General features: G+C 44.4%; 1 protein-coding gene across 3 annotated transcripts in view; it reads left to right on the top strand.

Annotated features, from left to right (window-relative positions):
* Positions 1-21,845, top strand: part of spag9b (sperm associated antigen 9b) — a 43,052-nt gene that overhangs the window by 16,426 nt on the left and 4,781 nt on the right. Inside the window, exons 3-25 of one of the 3 annotated variants that reach the window (XM_030754442.1) lie at positions 180-250; positions 1,410-1,507; positions 7,562-7,709; positions 11,487-11,931; positions 12,045-12,138; positions 13,345-13,469; positions 13,999-14,056; positions 15,334-15,486; positions 15,575-15,632; positions 15,756-15,886; positions 16,086-16,142; positions 17,619-17,798; positions 18,530-18,659; positions 18,778-18,867; positions 19,048-19,209; positions 19,644-19,815; positions 19,969-20,169; positions 20,271-20,427; positions 20,815-20,943; positions 21,031-21,111; positions 21,184-21,251; positions 21,334-21,482; positions 21,568-21,739. In XM_030754442.1, coding sequence (XP_030610302.1) covers positions 180-250; positions 1,410-1,507; positions 7,562-7,709; positions 11,487-11,931; positions 12,045-12,138; positions 13,345-13,469; positions 13,999-14,056; positions 15,334-15,486; positions 15,575-15,632; positions 15,756-15,886; positions 16,086-16,142; positions 17,619-17,798; positions 18,530-18,659; positions 18,778-18,867; positions 19,048-19,209; positions 19,644-19,815; positions 19,969-20,169; positions 20,271-20,427; positions 20,815-20,943; positions 21,031-21,111; positions 21,184-21,251; positions 21,334-21,482; positions 21,568-21,739 — 3,129 coding nt within the window. Of the gene's footprint in view, positions 1-179; positions 251-1,409; positions 1,508-4,663; positions 4,854-7,561; positions 7,710-11,486; positions 11,932-12,044; positions 12,139-13,344; positions 13,470-13,998; positions 14,057-15,333; positions 15,487-15,574; positions 15,633-15,755; positions 15,887-16,085; positions 16,144-17,618; positions 17,799-18,529; positions 18,660-18,777; positions 18,868-19,047; positions 19,210-19,643; positions 19,816-19,968; positions 20,170-20,270; positions 20,428-20,814; positions 20,944-21,030; positions 21,112-21,183; positions 21,252-21,333; positions 21,483-21,567; positions 21,740-21,845 lie in introns of those variants that run through there. The other 2 variants (XM_030754443.1, XM_030754444.1) reach the window with 2 other exon arrangements.

Genomic DNA, 21,845 nt, shown 5'->3' with positions numbered 1-21,845 from the left:
TTTTTGGTGCATGGCAGCCCTCTACTGGCTCTGAGATGTTACTGCAGCAGATAACTTTATCACGCTCAATGATAAAAAATGTAAAAATACTGTACATGGTCTAGTCTTTCAATATTATCAGTAAACCTGGCTCTAATCCAGTGTCTGTTTTTATCATGAACTTTGTGTTTCTTGTCCAGTTAGCAGACTGGAGGAGAGAGAAACGGAGCTTAAGAAAGAGTACAACGCCCTTCATCAGAGACACACTGAGGTAAGTTTACATGTGTGCTTACTCATTTAGGGGTAGTAGGTGTGGGGAAATGCTCGCCACACAAATCAGTGATAGTTTTTTAAAGATGGTGCACCACATAAAACTGTATGGTTTCCATATTCCTTAGATTTCCCTCTGGGTATTATTTATATAACAACACATCATGGGTGTGCTGATTGGAGACCACATTATCTGATTAGGTTTCCATTTTTTTTTTTAAAACAGTGATGGAAAAACCTGAAGGCTGTCCATCATTGACAGATTGAAACAGTTATGGTGATTAAAGACTGAGAACTCAGAACAGTGCTTGCAGCGTTAATGCTTGGTCTCTTATCATAATATTAAACACTGTACACAGAAGAATCCTCCTTCAAGGTCTTGGAGCATCTGGGACCACCATCAGTGGCAGAGGGGCGGAGCTTCTCTCGAGCGTTTCTCCGTGTGACTCGAGTGCTCGCAGGAACAGCGTTTTGTTGACTTATGATCGCTTCCACGGCAGAAATGTTCCCCTGGAGAACTGTTCTGCAGTGTGGCAGCAGTGTGAGAGTTCAGCATTCAGAATAAAATTTAATCAGACATGAAAAGTTGTCTGTCCAGAGGAAAGCATGCATTCGATTAAAGAAAGTCCACTTAGTTTTTACCTAATGAGGTGATTTTATTAGATTTTGTTTTAAGGGCCTTTTCTTTACCTGTGACTACAGAGGAAGCAGTGAATGTATGAATAATGAATCATTAGTAACTTGCCATCAGCAGGCCTTTAAGAAAGAGCTGTTTTCAGTCTTGGATCAAATCAACAAGTGTGATGATAAAGGGTTGAAGAAAGGAAGAAAAGGGCAAGCATGAAGGATCTGACCGTGTTCCTGCTGAGCCTTCAGTCTGTCCCTGCCTGTTGTTCATTATATATCACTAACAGTTGCCTCAGTGTTCAAATAAACCTCTGAGGCCTCAGCAGCCAACTGCTAATCTGAATGATGCTGAATAGGGGAGACGAAAGCCTAACGAAGGCTGTCACCTACACACTGTTGCAGCATCTCCATCTTTCTTTGTGAGCCTGACTGTCACAGCTGTGGACCCAGTGCACTTCATGTTCATCAGTCTAATTTATATCAGTGAGATCATTTTAAATCTCCTGATTCCTTCATTGTTGTATATCTTTCAGATGATCCACAGCTACATGGAGCATCTGGAGCGGACTAAACACCAACACGCAGTGACGCCGGCAGAGCCCTCAGATACAGGAACATCAACCAGAACACGGTTAGACAACCACACTGGTGTTAAGTTTGGCTGCCTTTAACCTTTGAACTAGCACAGGTGCCTGAAATTTGGTACCAGTACCCAACAGTATCTTTTGACTCTGCCCCCGGAGGGCGGAATGGGGTATTGTTTTTGGTATGTTTGTCCGTTTGTTTGGCAACAATATTACCACAAAATTACCAGTCCAATTCATACCAGATTTGCATTAAAGGTGGCCAGTGACCCCTAGATCACCTGATTACATTTTGATCATAGTTGGGTGAAGGTCAGAGGTCAATTTTTTCTGAATATCTTGTGAATAAATGTGATAACTTGAACAGTGTCACATAGGATGCTGAAGTTTGTCACATTAAAAATATAGGTCTGAAACTTTAAACTAGATACATTTAAACATTAAAGCTAACTGTCTCACATCCCACTAAAGACGTGGGCATTGCTTTGTGTGTGTGTGTGTGTGTGTGTGTGTGTGTGTGTGTGTGTGTGTGTGTGTGTGTGTGTGGGTTTCTACACATATAGGATTATTTTGAGGGGGGCAGATCTCAATGAGGAAGCAATCATGCTGCATATCTACACTGATATGAACTGGGTAATCCTTTAAGAATGAAAGGACGTCACATCGTTTGATGGAAATGAAAATGATCAACCTACAGAGGCTGAATTCAAAGACACCCCGAAAATCAAAGTGAAAAATTATTTGGCAGGCTAGTCCATCAAACGTTACTTCACCTTGAAGGCAATTAAATATACCAGAGCGTTCTGGTGTGCGGACTGTCTTTTTCCAGGCTAGTCCATCTTGCCAAAATTTCATTGCAGCAACTCAAAATGGTACTCGGTATTTTGTGTGGCCCCCCACGTGCTTGAATGAATTCCTGACAATGTTGGGGCTCCTAATTAGATTACAAATGCTGTCCTGGGGGGGGGGGGTCTCCTCCCAGATCTGGACCAGGGCATCACTGGACAGTCTGAGGTGCAACCTGGCGGAAACAGAGGTGTTCAATTGGATTTAGCTCAGGTGAGCATGGGGGACAGTCGATGGTATCAGTTCCTTCATCCTTCAGGAACTGCCTGCATACTCTCGCCACATGAGGACAGGCATTGTTGTGCACCAGGAGGAACCTGGGACCCACTGCACCAGTGTGGGGTCTGATAATGGGTCCAAGGGTTTCACCCCGATACCTAATGGCAGTCAGGGTGTTGTTGCCTAGCCTGTAGAAGTCTGTGCGTCCCTCCATGAATATGCTTCCCCAGACCATCACTGACCCACCACCAAACTAGTCATGCTGAATGATGTTGCAGGCAGCATAACATTGTCCACAGCCTCTCCAGACTCTTTCACGTATGTCACGTGTGCTCAGGGTGAACCTGCTCTCACCTGTAACAAAACACAGGGTGCCAGTGCTAAACCTGCCAATTCTGCCAATTCCATAGAATATACTGCTATTCTATTGCAAATGCCAGTCAGGCTCCACGGTGCTGGGCAGTGAGCACAGGGTTCACCAGAGGACATCAGGTCCTCAGGCCGCCCTCATGAGGTCTGTTTCTGTTTGCTCAGAGACATTCACACCAGTGGCTGCTGGAGGTCATTTTATAGCTCTGCAGTGCTCATGCAGGAGGAACAGGATGAGCAGATCCCGGTCCTGCTGATGTCTTAAGGACCTTCTCCGGCCCTGTCCAGCTCTCCTAGAGTAACTGCCTGTCTCCTGGAGTCTCCTCCATGCTCTGAGACTGTGCTGGGGGCCACAGCAAACCTTCTGGCAATGGCACATATTGATGTGCCATCCTGGAGGAGTTGGACTACCTGTGCAGCCTCTGTAGGGTCCAGGTATGACCTCATGCTACCAGTAGTGACACTGCCCCTAGCCAAAAATGTATCTTTGTCAAATATGCTATCATCCCCCGAGTTTCAAATGATGAGGCCGGAGCTATGCAGAAGTAATCTTGTGAGCCAAAAGTTCTGGTTTCAGTTTTTTCTGCTCTTGACTCTGTGTGATGATAATGATTGGGGATATCCATCATTAGCATCATACAGCTCAGGCACAGAGCTCTGGATCTGAAGTCCCGCCCACCTCCTGTTCATGCTCTTTAAGAGGGGCAGCCAATCAGAAAAAAGTTGGCGTGAAGTGAAAGGGAATAAATTTAAGAACAATTACTATGAACAGCAAACCGCACAAAGCTACTCTAAAGGAGTCCAAGATTAAAACTATTGAGCTGAAAATGAGCAGAATAGGTTGCCTACTACATCAGTATTGAGCATGTTAGCCTTGTGACATCAGCATTCAGCTCAAGCACAACCTACCCTGGCTGTGGTCATTATTACCTGTGGTCAAATAAGTGAACATCCACCAAGTATCTAGATGCATTTAACTTAATATCATTTGCTATACTGGGATTAAGTATAACTTGTGTGATAAGGCTGCACCAGAGCAGAAATAGGTGTATTTTTGACGTACCCCTCTACTAGTTTATACTTGATGAAATATATGTATGTTAGACATGTGTATTCTTTTTGGCTCCTGACCGTGCAGTGCATTCAGTAAATGCAGTCTGCCAGCCTCACTCATCTGTGTGCTCACACACACACACACACACACACACACACACACACACACACGTTTTGATCAGTCGCCTTGTTTTGCAGCCAGTAAGCTGCAGCCTGAGAAGAGGCATATGGAACGAGCTGCCTCAGCATCCAAAAGGGAGAGGGAGATGGCGAGAGAGACAGGGAGGGAGGGGTGGCAGTGGGTCCTATCACAGCGGGAGAGGGAAAGCGTCAGAGTGTTCTAGACTTCACAGCGGCTGCTGTGTGGCATCTCTGCAGAGGATAGGAAGAGTAAAGGAGCAAGGAAAATGGAATCACCTGCCAGAGGAATACAGTGAAAGGAGAGCTGCGGCTACCAGCCTCTCCCTGCTCTCTGGATCATCTGCTGCTCTGCTCTAATCTCTCGCTGGTGCTGAAGCCACCAGGATTACTGTTGTTGTGATTGCTGCTGACACATCGCTCTGCCTCAGACCTGCTCCCTCTGTCTTGGTGCCTCAGAGCCCACTGTTCTGGAGAAATTGGGGACTTCGGGCCAGAAGGATACGACATCTTTGACTTCTGCCATCGATAAACCCGAAAACAGCAGAGTGAACTGACCTGTCTCCGGCGAGGCACTGGGCCACGATTTGGGGGGGCCATGAGCCCCGGGTGCATGCTGCTGTTTGTTTTTGGCTTTGTAGGGGGAGCGGTGGTCATCAATTCTGCTGTGCTGGTCTCTCTATCAGTGCTGCTGCTGGTTCACTACTCTGTCTCTACCGGAGGCTTACCTGCCCTGCCTTCCTTACCCTCCTTACCCAGACCCAGCAGGTACAAAAACAATGTGTGTTTGTGTTATATTAATGCATAGTTGTGAAAATGGTAATTGTAACCACAGCCACTTTGAAGCCATGCAGTGTTGCTGCCATGTGGGGGTGTTTATAGTCAGACAGTATGAGGCTGCACGCTAAAAGTAGGTCAAGAGAGGGGGGGGTACAAATGGCACAAGTCATATCTCGACCACATCACCTTTTCCAGTTTCACCAGATTTTGACGGATGTTTACAAAGTGACAATAAACATCTTTTGAAAGTAAAACTGGTGTTGATAAGCTTAACATATATATATATATATATATATATATATATATATATATATATATATATATATATATATTTCTTTTCTTTTTTTTTCTTCACTGTTCAGTTCCAAAAAACAGAACGCAGTGCCGGTCACCATCAGTGGCCTGCATGTGACCTCTTCCTCTCAATATGCTGGTGTGTCCATTGTTTTTTTTTAGGACTGCTGTTTTTCATCGCTGCTCACTGGCTGCTTTATTCCCCATGGCAGCCATTGTTCTCCTCTCTGTACAACATTTTTTTTTTTTTTTTTTTTTTAAATACCTGGTCGCTGTGTGTATTAGCTCGCTGCAGTGGAGGGTGCAGTGTGTACGTGTTTCATCCTGGATTTTATTGGTCGTTCAGAGCTTACAGTTAAAATCAAAGTTTGTGTGTTATCAACTCCAGACACCTGAGCTGACTGAGTTTCATTATTCAAGTGGAAGATGGCTGCTCTCTAGGCTCTACATAGCTTCCTTCTAATAGCAGAGATCACAGAATGCACCTTCTTGATCTCAGAAGCTGGTAAAAATGGTTTTGTGTGACTACCTGAGCTAGTAGCTGGGAGGTAATTGAATTTATGAGGCAACAAGCTATTTTTCTCCTCCCACCACTTCAGCGCCAAGGGAGTCTTTGCTACAACACCTCCCTGTGAAATCCCCACTCACTCTTGTCACACACTTTGTCTTGTTTTGTCTTATTGATTACATCATGCTGATCTGCTTTCGTTGCACTGGAAAATGCCCATTTAATTTAGCAAAATCAAATTAAATGGAGGATTTTTTGTTTTTTTTTAAATAATGGGCTTAATCTCATCACAAGGAAAAGGGGACAAATGCATTCAAATGAGAGAGAATCTTTCCAACATGTTGTACACTATAAATCACCTGTTCCTGCACTTTACTGTGCGCTCCTTTTTAATTAAGGTGCTGCAAAATAAATTCTCAGCCTTTAGCTCTGCTAGCACTGTGGCTATTGGGCCGACTACAATCTATCAGAAACTAATGGATAAATCGTTGAAAATTTGGGACAAATTCATGTTGGAGCTCATTAAATTCAATCATGATGACCTTGCTGATCCTCTTCAGCATCACCAGCAGGTCAGAAGATGTGTCATACGGACTCTGACAGTCACCTGCCCGTTCTCTTGTGTTACCACAGAGTGAATGTTTTTGGTTAAAGTCCACTCGCAACTTTAGTGATACCTTAATGTTGTCTTCATGAGCGCTGTAATCAGGTCAGAATTTTAATGAATACTATAGTTTTGGTCCAGAAATAATCTTCATCCATACAAACACGCCCCGAGTATGTATATCATCATCATTTCTATTCACGTACGCTGGGCAGGCGTCCTGTGCATCTACATAGTAGTGGCATCATAAACTTTGGTGCAGGTTTTAGCTGCACAACTGCTGCTGGCGTGCAAGGTGACTATAAGGTCATCGACACCTGTTGAATTAATTGGTGGTTATTAATTAGTGGTATTCAAGGTCAATGTCTTTTTCTTCTGGCAAAGGATTATATGATATGGACTCAGTGAGTGAGGGAACAGCATGTAGTGATCATACAGTGTATGTGGGCGTGGCCACCATGATGTCACCCAGCGGTTTGTGAAGTCCTGTTTTTGAAGCCTCCAGATGAGCATCTTCACCATCGCCACCTTTTTGTTTTGAAACCAGATGCTGTAAGTGAGGTTTGGAGCTGTTTATGAAACTGCATGCTTATTGGTTAATAACTTGTGACTGACAAGTTGTTAGTCAATGCATGTGTGGATGATTCTCCTTTTCCATGTGGATGACCAGTGGCCTTTTTTCTAATAGACTTTCGTAAAGCTGGATGTATTTTTGCAGCTACAGGTGCTGCTTGCTGTGGCCAATGGAAAGAATGCAGGCTTAAAGCACTGACTTCACTTCACTGGCTGCACTTTTCAGACTCTGAAGATACGTCCTTCTTTTTACCACTGTCTGTGGTGGTGACTGATGGCTAACATTGCTGTATGGGCCACTGTTTATAAAAGTCTCAGTTTCTGAAACACAGCCCCACAGATTTATGGTTCTGAAAGTGTCTGTGTGATGTAGCAAAGGTTATGTCTTTTAAAATTAAAATGATTAGTGTGGATATGGATTAAAGTTGACCTCAGAGAGACCCACTAACATAAGTCTCTGAGGTCAGGGCCAGAGTGCCCTGGTGGGCTCTGAAGGTGCTGTAGTTCATACTTTTTTAAACATATTTTTCATTCTGAACATATCAGAATGACAGAAAATTTGATTTTCAGATTTCAAGTAGTGTCTGGCATTAGTTTGGAGTAGGTAATCAGCACGATCAGTGGGCCAGTCTCTCAGAAACTTATTCACTCCTTTCTTTCAAAGTTGTTCTCTTTACTTTTGAGTCATCCCTCCCCTCTGTGTCTTTCTGTCTCCAGGAAGGAGCGCCCAATCTCAATGGGCTTGTTCCAACTTCCTGCAGCTGATGGTATGACCCCTGACCTCCACAGAGAACCCGTGGACACCCCATCTGTGCCGTGGAGATTCAACAACCTTAGCCATCCGCGGTCCAACACCAGCCTCAAGGTATGATGTAGGCAGGTCCCGGTTTGCAGTCTTAATTCATTTAAAAGAAAGACTTGTCTTCATGTCAGCGGTTCCAAAGTGTAAAGTTAACGAGCTTCCCACGGATCAGACTGGTGACATCATCCCACGTTCGCTTAAGAGTTTGTGAAGCCAAACTAAAAACAGCCAGTGCCAATAAAAACACCAAAGAAAGAGTACATTTCTACCCAGAGAGAAAGGATTGTTGAGTGTGTCCAGAATTTTTAGGAGCCTCTGTGTATGTGTGTGTTCATGTGTGTGGTGGTGGGGTGGCATGGAGCCCAGGAAGCAGGGAAAGTGGTACCATTTGGGGGCCTGCCTTTAACCTCAGGGGAGGGTGGAAAGGACACAGTGTCTTCACATTGTTGCTGTTGGAAACCATGCTTCCAGCAACGCTCCATCATGAATATTAATGGGCATCTAATAAGTATTCATTTGTAGTTATTACACTAGTACTGGGTCAAAGGGACATTGTTAGAGTCTGGAGGCAGAATAGGTTCACTTTTGGTTACCATTGGGGTTAATAGGAGCACAGTTCAGGTATATCCCAGTGTTTTAAACTCAGCTTCTACACAGTGAGCTGCAGTTTCAGACTTCTTTTAGTGCAGCTACACAACAGTGGCTCTGTGTGCTTTTGTCCTCTTACTTGACAGTTACAGAAGATTTAGAGTTAACGATCCTATTCCCCTACAGTGTTCAGCTGTGTGTGTGTGTGTGTGTGTGTGTGTGTGTGTGTGTGTGTGTGTGTGTGTGTGTGTTTTTCCCCTGGAGGCTTAGGGAAGGGCCACGGTTGACAGTCGAGCGGTGTTCTCTCCCAGTTGGCTGTACAGCGCTACTATAGCAACAATAGTGACGCCAACGTGCAGACAGGCGATGTGAAAGGAAATACTCCCACCAGCACTGAGGAAGGAGAATCGGTGGGTTCAGAGAGGGAACAGGGAATACATTAGAGGACACACTAGCGTGGATACAAGTTCAGTCACTAATCCTGGCTCAGTCGATGTCTGTGGAAAACACTTCATCCCTTGTGTGTTTGTCAAGGTGACAGAGGGATCTGTATGGATGGCGTTATTGTCCTGATTGATTCTTTTCCATCAGCTCTGTGCTATTTATAGGAGAGGTTGCTGGCATGAGCAGATCAACACAATGCAGGGTCAGAAAATCTAAATGCCACTGCTAAGTGCTCATGAAACTTTAGAGTATTACACCGGTACTGTAAAGGCCACTTCAGTTTGGATTCATTTGTATCGAGCGCCTTCAGCATGGAGATCACCTTCTGTGCCAAAGGAAGCCATGAACAAGGCTCACTGCTTAGTTTGATAAGAGAGTTCAGGCTTTTCCCACACTTTGGCTTCATAATAACAAATTCCTGTTGTAAGAAACAATTGATATGATGATTACCCCAGTTTATTTTGGGTTTTTGAGCCACCTTAGAGCACTTTGACATAGCTTGTCCACTATACAGCAGTATAACTCTATAGTGTGTATAGTAAACAATTCATCTTTAATATTCTTCAGCTTGAGGAACTATTTTCTCCAGTCACAGTGGAAGATGAAAATTCACAGGAGAATTTTCCCAATCTGAATGCTGATCAGGACCAGGTAGAAACTACAGCCTGTGCATTCATCAGACTAACCTAGGTCTGTGCTTTGTGTCTTAGATGTGGTGCAGGATTTGCTGTATGTGTGTGTTTATATTAGTTCATGCTAACATATTAAAAAAATACCTCATATCCCTGTGAAAAAGCATGATGCTTTGCCTAGTAATAGAATGTTTAGCAGTGTGAGAAGGGGTAGTGGCTCTTACCTTCTCAACACTAATGAGTGTTAAAGTAGAAGAACTAGATAAGATAATTAAAGTTTCTTAACAGTTAAAAAAAATTGTGAAGATGTCGAGCTTTTCGTGGCCTGCATCACAGAGAGGGAAACTCGTGTTTCTTTACTACCAATGTGATGTTGATGCCTACTCCTGTTCCTCACATCTTCACCAAATAAGGTACTCTGTCAGGTTGAGGTCAGGACTCTGTGCAGGCCAGTCAAGTTCTTCCTCACCAGACTCGCTCATTCATGTTTTTATGAACCTTGTGTGTCCTGTTGGAACAGGAAGGGGCCATCCCCAAACTGTTCCCACAAAGTTAGGAGCATCAAATTGTCCCAAATGTCTTGGTATGCTGAAGCATTAAGAGTTCCTTTCACTGGAACTAAGGGGCCGAGGCCAACTTCTGAAAAACACCCCCACACCATAACCCCCCCTCCACCAAACTTTACACTTGGCACAGTGCAGACAGGTACCGTTCCCCTGGCAGAGAAGTGTGATTCATCCCTCCAGAGAACATGTCTCCACTGCTCTAGAGTCCAGTGGCGGCGTGCTTTACACCACTGCATCAACGCTTTGATTTGAGCTTGGTGATGTAAGGCTTGGATGCAGCTGCTATGGAAACCCATCCCATGAAGCTCTCACTGTTCTTGAGCTGATCTGAAGGTCACATGAAGGTTGGAGGTCTGTAGTGATTGACTCTGCAGAAAGTTGGTGACCTCTGTGCTCTATGACCCTCAGCATCCACTGACCCCACTCTGTGATTTTATTTGGCCTACCACTGCATGGCTGAGTTGCTGTCGTTCCCAATCACTTCCACTTTGTTATAATCCCACTAACAGCTGACTGTGGAATATTTAGCAGTGACTGGACTTGTTGCACAGGTATCATCCTATCATGGTACCACACTGGGATTCACTGAGTTCCTGAGAGCGACCCATTCTTTCACTGATGTTTGTAGAAGCAGTCTGCATGCCTAGGTGCTGGTTTATACACCTGTGGCTGTGGAACTGACTGGGTGAGTGAATACTTCTGGCAATATAGCACAACTACCTGTGAGATCCACTGAACTTTGGGTAATGTCCTGTATGGACATTTGATCTTTACAGCAGCAAAAAATTCTTTAATTCTGTTAATACTACCCCCCATATCTACCGTCCCCTTTAAACCCTAGTACAGAGGGTGTTGTCACATGACTCGTCCAGTGTGTGACTTGGAAACATCATGGAGGAAACACCAAGCTGACTGCACAACTCAAGTAGCTTGTACCAAATAAAATGTCTGGAATGTTTAATTTAAAATTTAGAGCTAAAAATACCTACCTACTAAACAAAGACACTTTGTCCAGTTAATGAATAACTGGTTTATCACTAGTGATGTGTAAACTCTTGCATTTTTGTTCTTCTTGGGAAGGTTTTCCCATTGACCTGATTGGTCAGTGTTCATGTTGGTGGCAGTTTTTGGCTGATTTGTATAGAATTAACCTGCCCGGGAGCAGGGCAGGCTCACAGCCAAACACGATCTACCTCGGTTAGAAGGGAGCCAGCTTTTGGAGGACCTGAGTTCATGTCAGATCTATTATCACTTTGTGTTTTAGGCCTCAGGTAGCATCTTTATTTTTCATTGGGTCTTGTGTATGTGTGGGGCTTAGCTGCACGGTAAGGTGCATCCGTTTAGACGTAGTGAGCGCATAATATTCTGTTTGACTAGAGGAAATGTAGATGTTCTTTTCTGATGATGTAATATTTTAAATTAAATTGAATGTTTGCTTTTTATAAACTTGCCTTGGCTAACTGTTTGTTTGGAATGCACTGAGTTATATATAACCTACATCTTACAGCTCATAAGGAGTGAATTTTGAAGTGTTAAAGACTTCCTGAGGGTCAGTTTTATTTTTTGCTTCCTCGGATCTCCTGACTCCCTTCTTCCTCCTCTGCCTTAAGGATGAACTGGCCCACGTACACCCTGGAAGCCCCAAGTCCAACACGCAAACCAACCAGGGGAGCGTCTCCAAAAATGGAACTCCTGTGTCTTTACAAGATGGAGGATCCAAATCCACCGCTCCCATGTCCTGTCAGGGTGGAACCTCTAAATCAAGCACCCCCACATCTACCTACAGCAGTAATTCTCAGTCCACCACACCGTTGTCTCTTCATGATGGTGGGTCCACCGGCATGAGTCCCATGTCTAGTCTTGGGAGAGGGTCTGCTTCTGATGTCGCCATGGAGTCTTTGGACACTCCCCTACAGAACCAGGAAGCTTCAGACGGCCTCAACAAGAACCTGGACTGGAACAGTGGAAAGCCAGAGAGCAATAAGAACATATCAGCGGTGCAGGAAGGACAGCAGAGGGGTCCAGAGCCTGATACTACACCTCTTAAAAGTGATGGTCAGTACTTCTGTTATCACAGCTTCTCTGTCATGTGAACATGAATGCACTCATTTGTAATCCTTTAATTGTGACTGTGCCTGAAATCCAGAGTATATCTGTGCTTGTTCTAGATGGAGCGGATAGCCTGGAGAAGTCTGAGGTGCAGGCCATCATAGAGTCCACCCCTGAACTGGACATGGACCTCACTGGCTGCAGAGGAACAAGGTACAGGACTGATTTGAGACCACAACCAATAATAAGATTTTACAGAACTATAAAAAGAAGTACAATTACACTCACCCCATTTATCATGTCCCTCTTACCTTTCAGTGGTACTCAGTTCAGTGAGCCTCACTTTATCAGTACTCTTTATTGCTGATTAAAGTAACTACCAAGGTGGAAAGATTCACTCTAAGTTCTACTTAGGGGTGCACTCACTGCGGTGCAGTTATGCATCTGTTGTTGTTGAGTGAAGCACTGGAATCTGGATCCCTGATGACTTCATTCCTAATTTAACCCTGGTTTTGTTGCCACTGCTTCACTGTTCCTCTCTGCTATTGTGCTCTTACAGTTTGTGGCTGACCAGATTACGTTTTTCATGATACCAAAGGAACTCTTCCAGGGTTCTAGCCAGAAAAATTTCACTGGCCGGCGCTATCGGACTGAGTGTGCCCCTCAGAAACGATCAGGCGACTACTCGGAAGTGCTAATGGCCACGCTGCTAGCTAACAGTGGAAATTCTCAGCCTGGCGTGACGGTACCTCAGCAAGGTGCAGCGCTGGGTGATCGGGCACTAGCTAGAACCCTGCTTCTGCTTCATCTAGTGAAACTGTAGCTGACAGATTTATTTTCCATCCAACTATGGTACCTCCTGCAGATGGTGAGCCCACAAGAGGACAGGCCAGCCTGTGATACCTCTCTGGGCGTCACCTGGCTGGGCCCCATGGGCTAAGGCACATGACCACCAGGCACGCTCCTTCACCAGGCCTCACTCTAGGGTGGGGCCTTGGTAAACCTATCCTGGGCAGGAAGAACCGGTTCCTTGCTCATTTTTTCTTCATTGGGGTTTCTTGAATTGCTCTTCGTTGGCCCCTCACCTCATTTGCCTTAGGAGACCCTACCAGGGGATAAAACCATCACAGTTCACAGGGTCACCAGGACACACAAACTCCTCCATCTTGATAATTTGGCGGTTCAAATAAGGGATTTGTTTAAGATGTTTTTATGAGCTCTATAACCCAGAGCAACCAGGGATTCATGGGATTTCTTGGCACTAAGTAAAACATGGATATTCCACACTTCTGTCGTGTTCGCATCAAAAACTGTTATGAGTAAAATGCTCAGTATGATCACAGTATTGCAAATCATTCATTCCTTTTTTGCGATGATCCTCTTCTCCCTTTCCTCTCTGTGTCCTGCCTCTCCATCCAGCACACCGACTAAAGGTGGTGTAGAGAATCTAGCGTTCAACCGCAACACCGACTCTCTGTTTGAGGAGCTGTCGTCTGCAGGAAATGACCTCATAGGAGACGTGGATGAAGGAGCTGACCTTCTGGGTAAGAAGCCTCACTCTCACTCTCCAGAATCATAATATAACCTCAGTCTTTAATTTTACAACCAATTTTACCCTCCTCTCGTACTCTCTGAACTGTCTTTTCTTTGGCTGTCTGGCATTATCATCTTTACAGATGAGTTTTCTGGTGTGTATCAGTGAATTTCCCACTCTATTAACCAGCTTGTGGATTTCCTCGTTTGTGTCCCTGATTGTCTGTATAATGTGTCCCCTCTGTGACTTTTCTTTTCTTATATCCAGAATAAATTAGTGGTGCTACTGTGCTGTGAAGAGAAGTGATGTTATAAATTAGGAGTGTTAAAGTGAGACCACCTAACCTAGTTGCAGAGTCTCATAAAGCTCTTTGATTCCCCTTTGCATGACTTTCAGACTACAACCTTCTAGGTAAGACTGGGAGAATTAGTGTGTAGGACAGATAGAAATGTGTAGTTGCTTAAAATTACTTAAAAGTTTTAGGCGACTGTAAGATTACATACTTACTTTGAATTCATATTGTGGGTGATTATTTTCAGGTATGGGTCGGGAAGTAGAACACCTTATCCATGAGAACACCCAGCTACTGGAGACCAAGTGAGTATTCACTGTAACTACTGAAGAGCCAGCCTTTCATCACTGTGCACGCAAAGAGCAGCAAACTGACCGGCTGCATTTACGAAGCAGCACAAATGATCATTTCTCAAACAAGCACCGGCGTTAAGTGGAAAGTTTTGGTGTGCCAGTTTAGAACAGAGCTAAACCAACACAGTCTACCAAAAGTATCAAAAATCATTGGGTCCCAAACCAGGTGCAAGTAATTTACTAAAAACATGCCTAGCTTGTTAATTGTGAGAATATAATACAGGAAGTGTAGGTTTGATGTGGACTCTGTGGTAAAAGGACAGCAAATCAGGCCAGTAGCAGAAAAAAAGAGTTAATATGTTTTGATGCAATAGTGATATTTTCCATCCAGAGGGGAATTGGCTGTAGGCGTGTGCTGAGGATGCACGGTTTTAGGCTTTTGCGCTCCGGAGTTGTTGTTGTTAGGCGGGGGGGGCTATCCTGGCCGATGACAGGTTTAAGGAACAGCAGTAAACCTGTCACAGGGCGAGAGGCAGGGTACACCCTGTCGCATAGACATAGAGACAAACATTCACACGTACGGGCCGTTTAGAATCACCAGTTAACTTAAACCCGTGCACGTGTGTGGACCGTGGGGAGAACCCGCGCAGACACGTAGAGAACATGCAGAAAAGCCCCTGACTGGATTTGAACCTTTCTTGCTGTAAGGCGATGGTGCTAACCACCGTACTGCCCTACGTTACATTCATTTACAGTAACATTTATCCAGATCTTGGTTAGAAGCATTCAGTGTGAGGACTCTGTTGCAGCCCACAGGTTGGACCTTTGAAACTTTGGCTCTGTGTTCACAGCTCCACGAACTAATAAGTAAAAACATGCTGCACAGTTTGTGGACACTGTTATAAGCTACAGCATGCAGTTTGCTGCACTTTCCTTGCACAAAGTTGACACTGTGCCTCTTTTGTTGAGCCGGGGCAGTAGTGCTTTTTCTTTTTTTTGTTTTGTTTTTTAAATCATAAGAGGGTCTGCTGATGTTTTCTGGTGCACCTACAATGTGGTTTCAAATGACTTAAGTTTTTTCTTCCTTTATTTTAAAAATTGGATGGTGATTGGAGTCATGTTTCTATCTTTAAAATGTTTGGTGTACTTCATACACTTTAGTTAGTTCTCAAATATACCAACACAGGAAAATAAAACAATATTGAGGAAGAGAGCAACAGTGCTACCTTGTGTTTAATATAGATATCACACCGGATTGCATGTTTTTCTGCATATGTATGCATTTTCAGAAATGCTTTGAATGTGGTGAAGAATGACCTGATATCCCGCGTGGACGAGCTGTCGTGTGAGAAGGAGGTGCTGCAGGGAGAGCTGAACGCTGTGACTCATGCCAAGACCAAACTGGAGGAGAAAAACAAAGAACTAGAAGAAGAACTTAAGAAGTGAGTTGGTTTCAGAACACAAAATACAAATGAACCGCCCACCAGGCGAGGATCTGCATTTTTAGACTGGGTGTGTCCTCTGTTGCAGAGTCCGAGCAGAGCTGGAGGAAGCCAAACAGAAGGTCAAGAATGAAAATGAGGATGATGTGAGTCCTTGATGCTTGTTATTTCTGCTCATGATGTAGAGGATCTTGAGATATTTAACTTGCTACGAGTGCCATCTTTAAGTGCGCATTAACAGAAGCAGCTCATTGGTCTTCTGCCTGCAGAGTGATGTGCCTACAGCGCAGAGGAAGCGCTTCACCAGGGTGGAGATGGCCAGAGTGCTGATGGAGAGGAACCAGTATAAGGAGAGGCTGATGGAGCTGCAGGAGGCCGTCAGATGGACGGAGATGATCCGGTAAGATGAGGAACAGCAGCGAGCCTATCCCAGCTGAGGAACCACAACCCCTCAGTCCATAAATAAATGTTCTGAGGAATACTGCTGTACTCTATAAACACAGAGGGAAGGGAAAATATGCTAAAAACAGGGCGTGTGTGAGAAATGTAGAGACTCTCTTAAAAAACATTTCATTTAAAGAGATTTTTTTTTTTTTCAGGGCTTCAAAGGAAAACCCAACTCTTCCAGAGAAGAAGAAGTCCAGCCTCTGGCAGTTGTAAGCTCCTCTTTTTTTTCCTCCACTTGAGGTCTTAAATCACAAATCCCGTGTGGTTGCAGTGATACTGATGCGTTTGTGTTGCTCTTCTTTTGAATTCCATGTTGAATGGTTGGTTCTCCAGGATGTAGGTAAATCTGACGTGATAAACATGACTGACTTTTGGTGATCATCTCATAACAAATACCTAACAGAGGAGAGAGAGAGCAGTGCCTCTGATAGTTTTCAGAACAGTCTCAAATTCTTGATTAAAAGTTAAAGCATGTTGTAAACGTCCACCTTAGAGAAGCCTGTGAGGCAGCTGCTGCTCTCCTTTGTTGGGGCTCATAAGGAATGAGTTTGGTTTGAGGGGGGATGCTGTTTGAGGCAGATCTTTGGGATTGGAGCAGTTGTACTTATAAAACAAACCATATCTGACAAATGTACCATCTCTGCCTTTTTCCTGTGTGTCCTTCTATTCTGCCTGATGTTGTGATGTCTGTGTGCAGGAGGTGTGTTGGGAGGGTTGATTGTGGAGATGGGAGGGAATTCAGAGATTATGGGTGGAGTGTATTAGTCAAACAGTTTAAGATGGAGATGATTTCTTACTGAAGGGGACCTATTATGTTCATGTCCAACACCACATTTCTTCTTATTGTTGGACTCTTTTAGGGTAGCTTTGCATGATTCACAATCCAAAATAATGCTTATTTGTCTGGTATCAGGCCTCAGTGCAGGTCCTCAGTTCATCCACTGTTTTAGCTCCTTTAAACCAGCTTTCTTCTGATTGGCTGCCCCTTAAAGACCAAAGTAATAAACAGCAGGTGTGGCTGCTGTGCTCACAGTCAGAACTGTGTACCTGAGATGACCATATTAGGGATATCCAATCTGACGTCATACAGGGCCAAGAGTAGAAAAAACTGTCTGAAAGGGTGCATTTAGAGCAGTCTGAGGCCTCAGCTTTGAGCTTGCACATACATTAATAATTAATATGAGCATCCACCTTTATAACTCTGTGTGTGTGATAGCAAATAAGGAAAAGCATAATAGGTCCACTTTAATTTACAGACTTGCAGATCTGCTATATTAATTTTGAATATGTTAAACATCTGTTGTTACTTGTAGACTGATTGAAAGCTTGAATAAGTGTCGAGGAGTTGTGGGGCTATGAAGTTGTTTCTGGTCAGGCCTGTTCTGCTCTGTGTTGTTGACTAACATCCTAGTCGGTGCTCAGTATTAACCCTGCGCTCCCTGCTCTCCAGCATTCTGAACGGACGGGCGCTCTGACGCAGATCAGTTCATTTACTGGTCTGTGTGGAAGCTTGCACGGTGTGTTGGCATTGGGAAATGAACCTTTTTATCCTTAAATGTTGAACCCTACCTCTGTTGCTGGAAGCTACTGCTTGCGTCCGCCCTTCTATACGTTTTTGTCTGTGTGCTTTGTTTCCCCTCCCTCCCCCCTTTTTCCTTTCCACTTCCCCGCCCTTACACCTCCAGTTTCAGCCGTTTGTTCAGTTCATCGGGCGGAGGGGCCAAGAAGCCGGCGGCGGAGGCCCCAGTGAACGTCAAGTACAACGCACCCACCGCTCAGATTCAGCCGTCCGTCAAGAAGAAGAGCAGCACGCTGCAGCAGCTGCCCAGTGACAAGAGCAAAGCCTTTGACTTCCTCAATGAGGAGTAAGTCAGAAAACAGGAATATTGTCAGCTATGATGTGTTTTTGGTGCATTTACCCAAAGATCAAGAAGAGCCCGCTCATGTGTTATTTTTTTTTCTCTGAATTCACTGACACGAGGCTGCAGCTGTTAACATTTTTAGTTACGTTTTCAAATATTTCAATACTTCAACGATAGTTTGATTCATAAAATGTCCAAAGAACAATCTCATATACTACAGAAGCCCAAAAATATTCAAACAACTGGTTTTGTTTAAGATACTTTGTTTAATGTTACAGGGGACTAATAAAAGTAGCAGTATATTTTAGAAAATAAAATACACAAATATTTGGCATTTATGCTAGAAAATAAAAATATTCATTTTTAATAAGGTTAAAATTTCAGTTTGTCAAGATTTGACAGGCTATTATGAAGCTAATATAACTACAGAGTGATCAGGAGGAGAGAAGCTGAGAGCCTGCAGGAGGATCAGACAATAAATCAATAATTAAATTAAAAACTGTCTGCAGCCTTTCAGCAGTTTCCAGTACCCCACTCAACATCGAGACAGCAGGTTTGTTGTGAGGGGGTTACACCCTGTATGCATGTCAATGATTTTTATTATTACATTTTCTTTATTTGTGCAACTAATAGCTGTTTCACATACTTTTCCCACTGCAGAATCTGCTTTCAGTCATTTGGGGAAATAAAAGAAGAGGCGTGTTTGTCAGTGAGCTGCTGTTTTTGTCCTGCAGAGTGCCGGCTGATAATGTGGTGTCCAGGCGAGAGCAGAAGAGGGCTCAGTACCAGCAGGTCAAAGCCCACGTCCAGAAGGAGGACGGCAGAGTGCAGGCATATGGCTGGAGCCTCCCGAAGAAATACAAAGTAAGGAGATGGACACAAAAATCGTAGCAATGCAGGTTAATTTTAGAACATTAGCGATATAAGCGACACTAGAACAAAGCTGTAAATGCAGTGGGTGTTTGTGTGTCTGACCTTTCAGGCTAACGGTGGTCAGGCAGAGGGAAAGATGAAGAATTTGCCTGTTCCTGTCTTCCTCAGTCCACTAGATGAGAAAGATGCTTCTATGAAGGTTTTAAAGACTTTAAACTTTAAAGACATTTTCACACTGCTGTCGAATTACAACAAATACGTTACACTGTATATTAAATATGTTTGGGGTATGTTAGATATTCTTTTGCTTAAGTAGTGTGATGTAAAAAATGAGCATATTCATATATTTGACTGCTGGATGTGTGCGTGTGTGCTCCAGCTGTGGTGCGCTGCCTGCGTGAACCTTTCTGGAGGTAAAACCAGAGATGGAGGTTCGATAGTTGGAGCCAGCGTGTTTTACAGTGACGTGTCGGGACCAGAGAGCCCTAAAAAGAAGATCGGATCTCAGAGCAGCCTGGACAAGCTGGATAATGAACTCAGGGTACACACACACACTGATCTGATCTTTGACCTCTTATTCTAATTTCCAACTTTGTTTTTTTGTTCTTGGATTCTACTAAAGTACCTTTGTATGACTCACAGTTCAAAATAATACTTATTTATCTCATACTGAGCCTCGGTACAGCCCCTCAGTTCATCTACTGTCCCAAGCTTCTGATTGGCTGCCTCTTGCAAACTGAAGGTTTGAATGGCAGGTGGGTGGGACTTCTGTGCTCACAGCCAGAGCTGTTTGAGTTGAAGTCTGAGCTACTGGCTCACAGGGGTTATTTTTACATACATTGATCTCTTTATTTGAAACCTTTCTCATGTTTATAATTATAACAGGTCCCCTTTTAGGGCGCATAGAGGGATGACTAGAAGCAGAAATAACTGGTAAGTAATTCACATTCTGCTTCTCCGTTTTTGTGGTTCCAGGAGCAGCAGAAGGAGCGTCGGCACCAGGATGAGCTGTCATCACTGGTGTGGATTTGCACCACCACCAAGTCCACCACTAAAGCTGTCGTCGTTGATGCCAATCAGCCTGGAAACATCCTGGAGAGCTTCTTTGTTTGTAACTCCCAAATCCTCTGCATCTCTAGCGTACCAGGTCAGTTAATTAGTATAACTGTATCCCACATTTGGGAAAATTATTTTATTTTAATTGTCTTTTTTTTGTGGCTCCCACTTGGCATTCAGTGGCCCACAGAGGACTCACATCAATTATAAGGGACAGCATGATTTCTCTATTAATTTCCTTCAGGTGCAAGAGAGACAGACTACCCAGCTGGAGAAGAAGTGTCTGCAAACTCTGAGGTGGGACCAGTGGGAGACAGCAACTCTTCAGCAACCAATACCAGCTCAGTGGGTGGTGACAGCGTGCTTGGAGGCATCACAGTGGTGGGCTGTGAAGCTGAGGGAGTAACAGCTGTTCCTCAGACAGCAGGAAAAGATGGAGAAGCCGGTAAGAGCTGTCGGGCTCACTGAAAATCAACATTTGCAAAGATAAAACTACTGTACAGGTACTCGTGTGATTGGTTCACTGACAGATGATCTTTTTCTCAGAATCCAGAGCGGCGGAGGAAGCCACAGAGGCAACAGAGACCGGCGTAGGACCTGCTGAACAACGAGAGAGCCTGAGGGAAGTCTACACTGAGCACGTCTTCACCGATCCACTGGGAGCTCAGCACAAAGTAGAGACTCCAGCCAACTACTCTCAGAGGTAACATCAAGAAGCCCATTATGAACTAAAGTGATGTTGTGATTCAGTCTTTAATAATAAACGCAGCCATAAACAAACCACAGAGCAACAGCAACACCTCACTGTTAACCGTTTACTGTTCCTGCTCTGTATGTAACTGCTAGCAAACATTTACCACAGGCTCTGTTCCTACACACTTTGGCTGTGTGAACTAGTGTAGTCCATTTGGTCTAAAAGCTGGAATTATGAACGGTCTGAACTGCGTGTCAGATTCATTCATTCTAATCCGGTGCAGCACTTTTAGGTAACGACCCTGAGAAACGTGGATCTGCAGCTGCGTGTGTTCAGATGAGCTTGTGTAGAGACTAATGTAGAGACTGTGCATTTACTGTGTCCTGTGACGAGCAGGGAGAGTGATCTGTTGAAGGATGGCGTGAGCTCGAACCCCGGCGCAGAGGAGCAGGACCTGATGAGAGAAGAGGCTCAGAAAATGAGCAGCGTTCTGCCCACCATGTGGCTGGGGGCGCAGAATGGATAGTGAGATTTGTTCTTTCGCTCATCACACTTTTGTATGTGACTGAATCTCAGCTTCTTTCTAAATCAATGCACCTGCTGTGATTCCAGCGTGTACGTGCACTCCTCCGTGGCTCAGTGGAAGAAGTGTCTCCACTCTATAAAGCTGAAGGACTCTGTGCTTGGCATAGTGTAAGTGAATGGAGGCTGTTATTCACTCTCATCTGCCCGTTAAACGTAATTCCCACACATTTTCTCCCACAGACATGTGAAAGGACGTGTGCTGGTCGGCCTCTCTGATGGCACGTTAGCCATTTTCCACAGAGGTGTAGGTGAGAGAACTGCACTCTTACCACCTCCTTTTAAAAATGTATACACAGTATCCAAGTGTCTAACTTGACTGTATGTTGTAAGATGGACAGTGGGACCTGACAAACTACCATCTGTTAGACTTGGGGAGGCCTCGCCACTCCATCCGCTGCATGACTGTAGTGCATGACAAGGTGTGGTGTGGCTTCAGGAACAAGATCTATGTGGTGCAGCCTAAAGCCATGAAGATAGAGGTACAGTAACCTCCTGGTGATGGTTGGTAATGCTGAAGTCTTTCCTTCGCTTCTCTTAAACCCCTCATGTCTCTGTACTCTGCAGAAATCGTTTGATGCCCACCCTCGTAAGGACAGTCAGGTACGTCTGCTGGCCTGGGACGGCGACGGTATCTGGGTGTCCATCAGACTCGACTCCACCCTCAGGTTGTTCCACGCTCACACCTACCAGCACCTCCAGGATGTCGACATCGAGCCCTACGTCAGCAAAATGCTGGGTCGGTTCTACAATCAAATGTCTTCAGTAAACACAGGAGCTCGTTTTGAAAATGCAGAGCTAAATCCAGTCTTTGACTTTTTTGGTCTTGGATGTGCACCGTCTGT

The sequence above is a fragment of the Archocentrus centrarchus genome, chromosome 19 (genome assembly GCF_007364275.1).
Source record: "Archocentrus centrarchus isolate MPI-CPG fArcCen1 chromosome 19, fArcCen1, whole genome shotgun sequence".
In the NCBI taxonomy this organism is placed as follows: domain Eukaryota; kingdom Metazoa; phylum Chordata; class Actinopteri; order Cichliformes; family Cichlidae; genus Archocentrus; species Archocentrus centrarchus.
The sequence above is the reverse complement of the archived record's forward strand: the minus strand, read 5'-3'. Positions and strand labels throughout refer to the sequence as shown.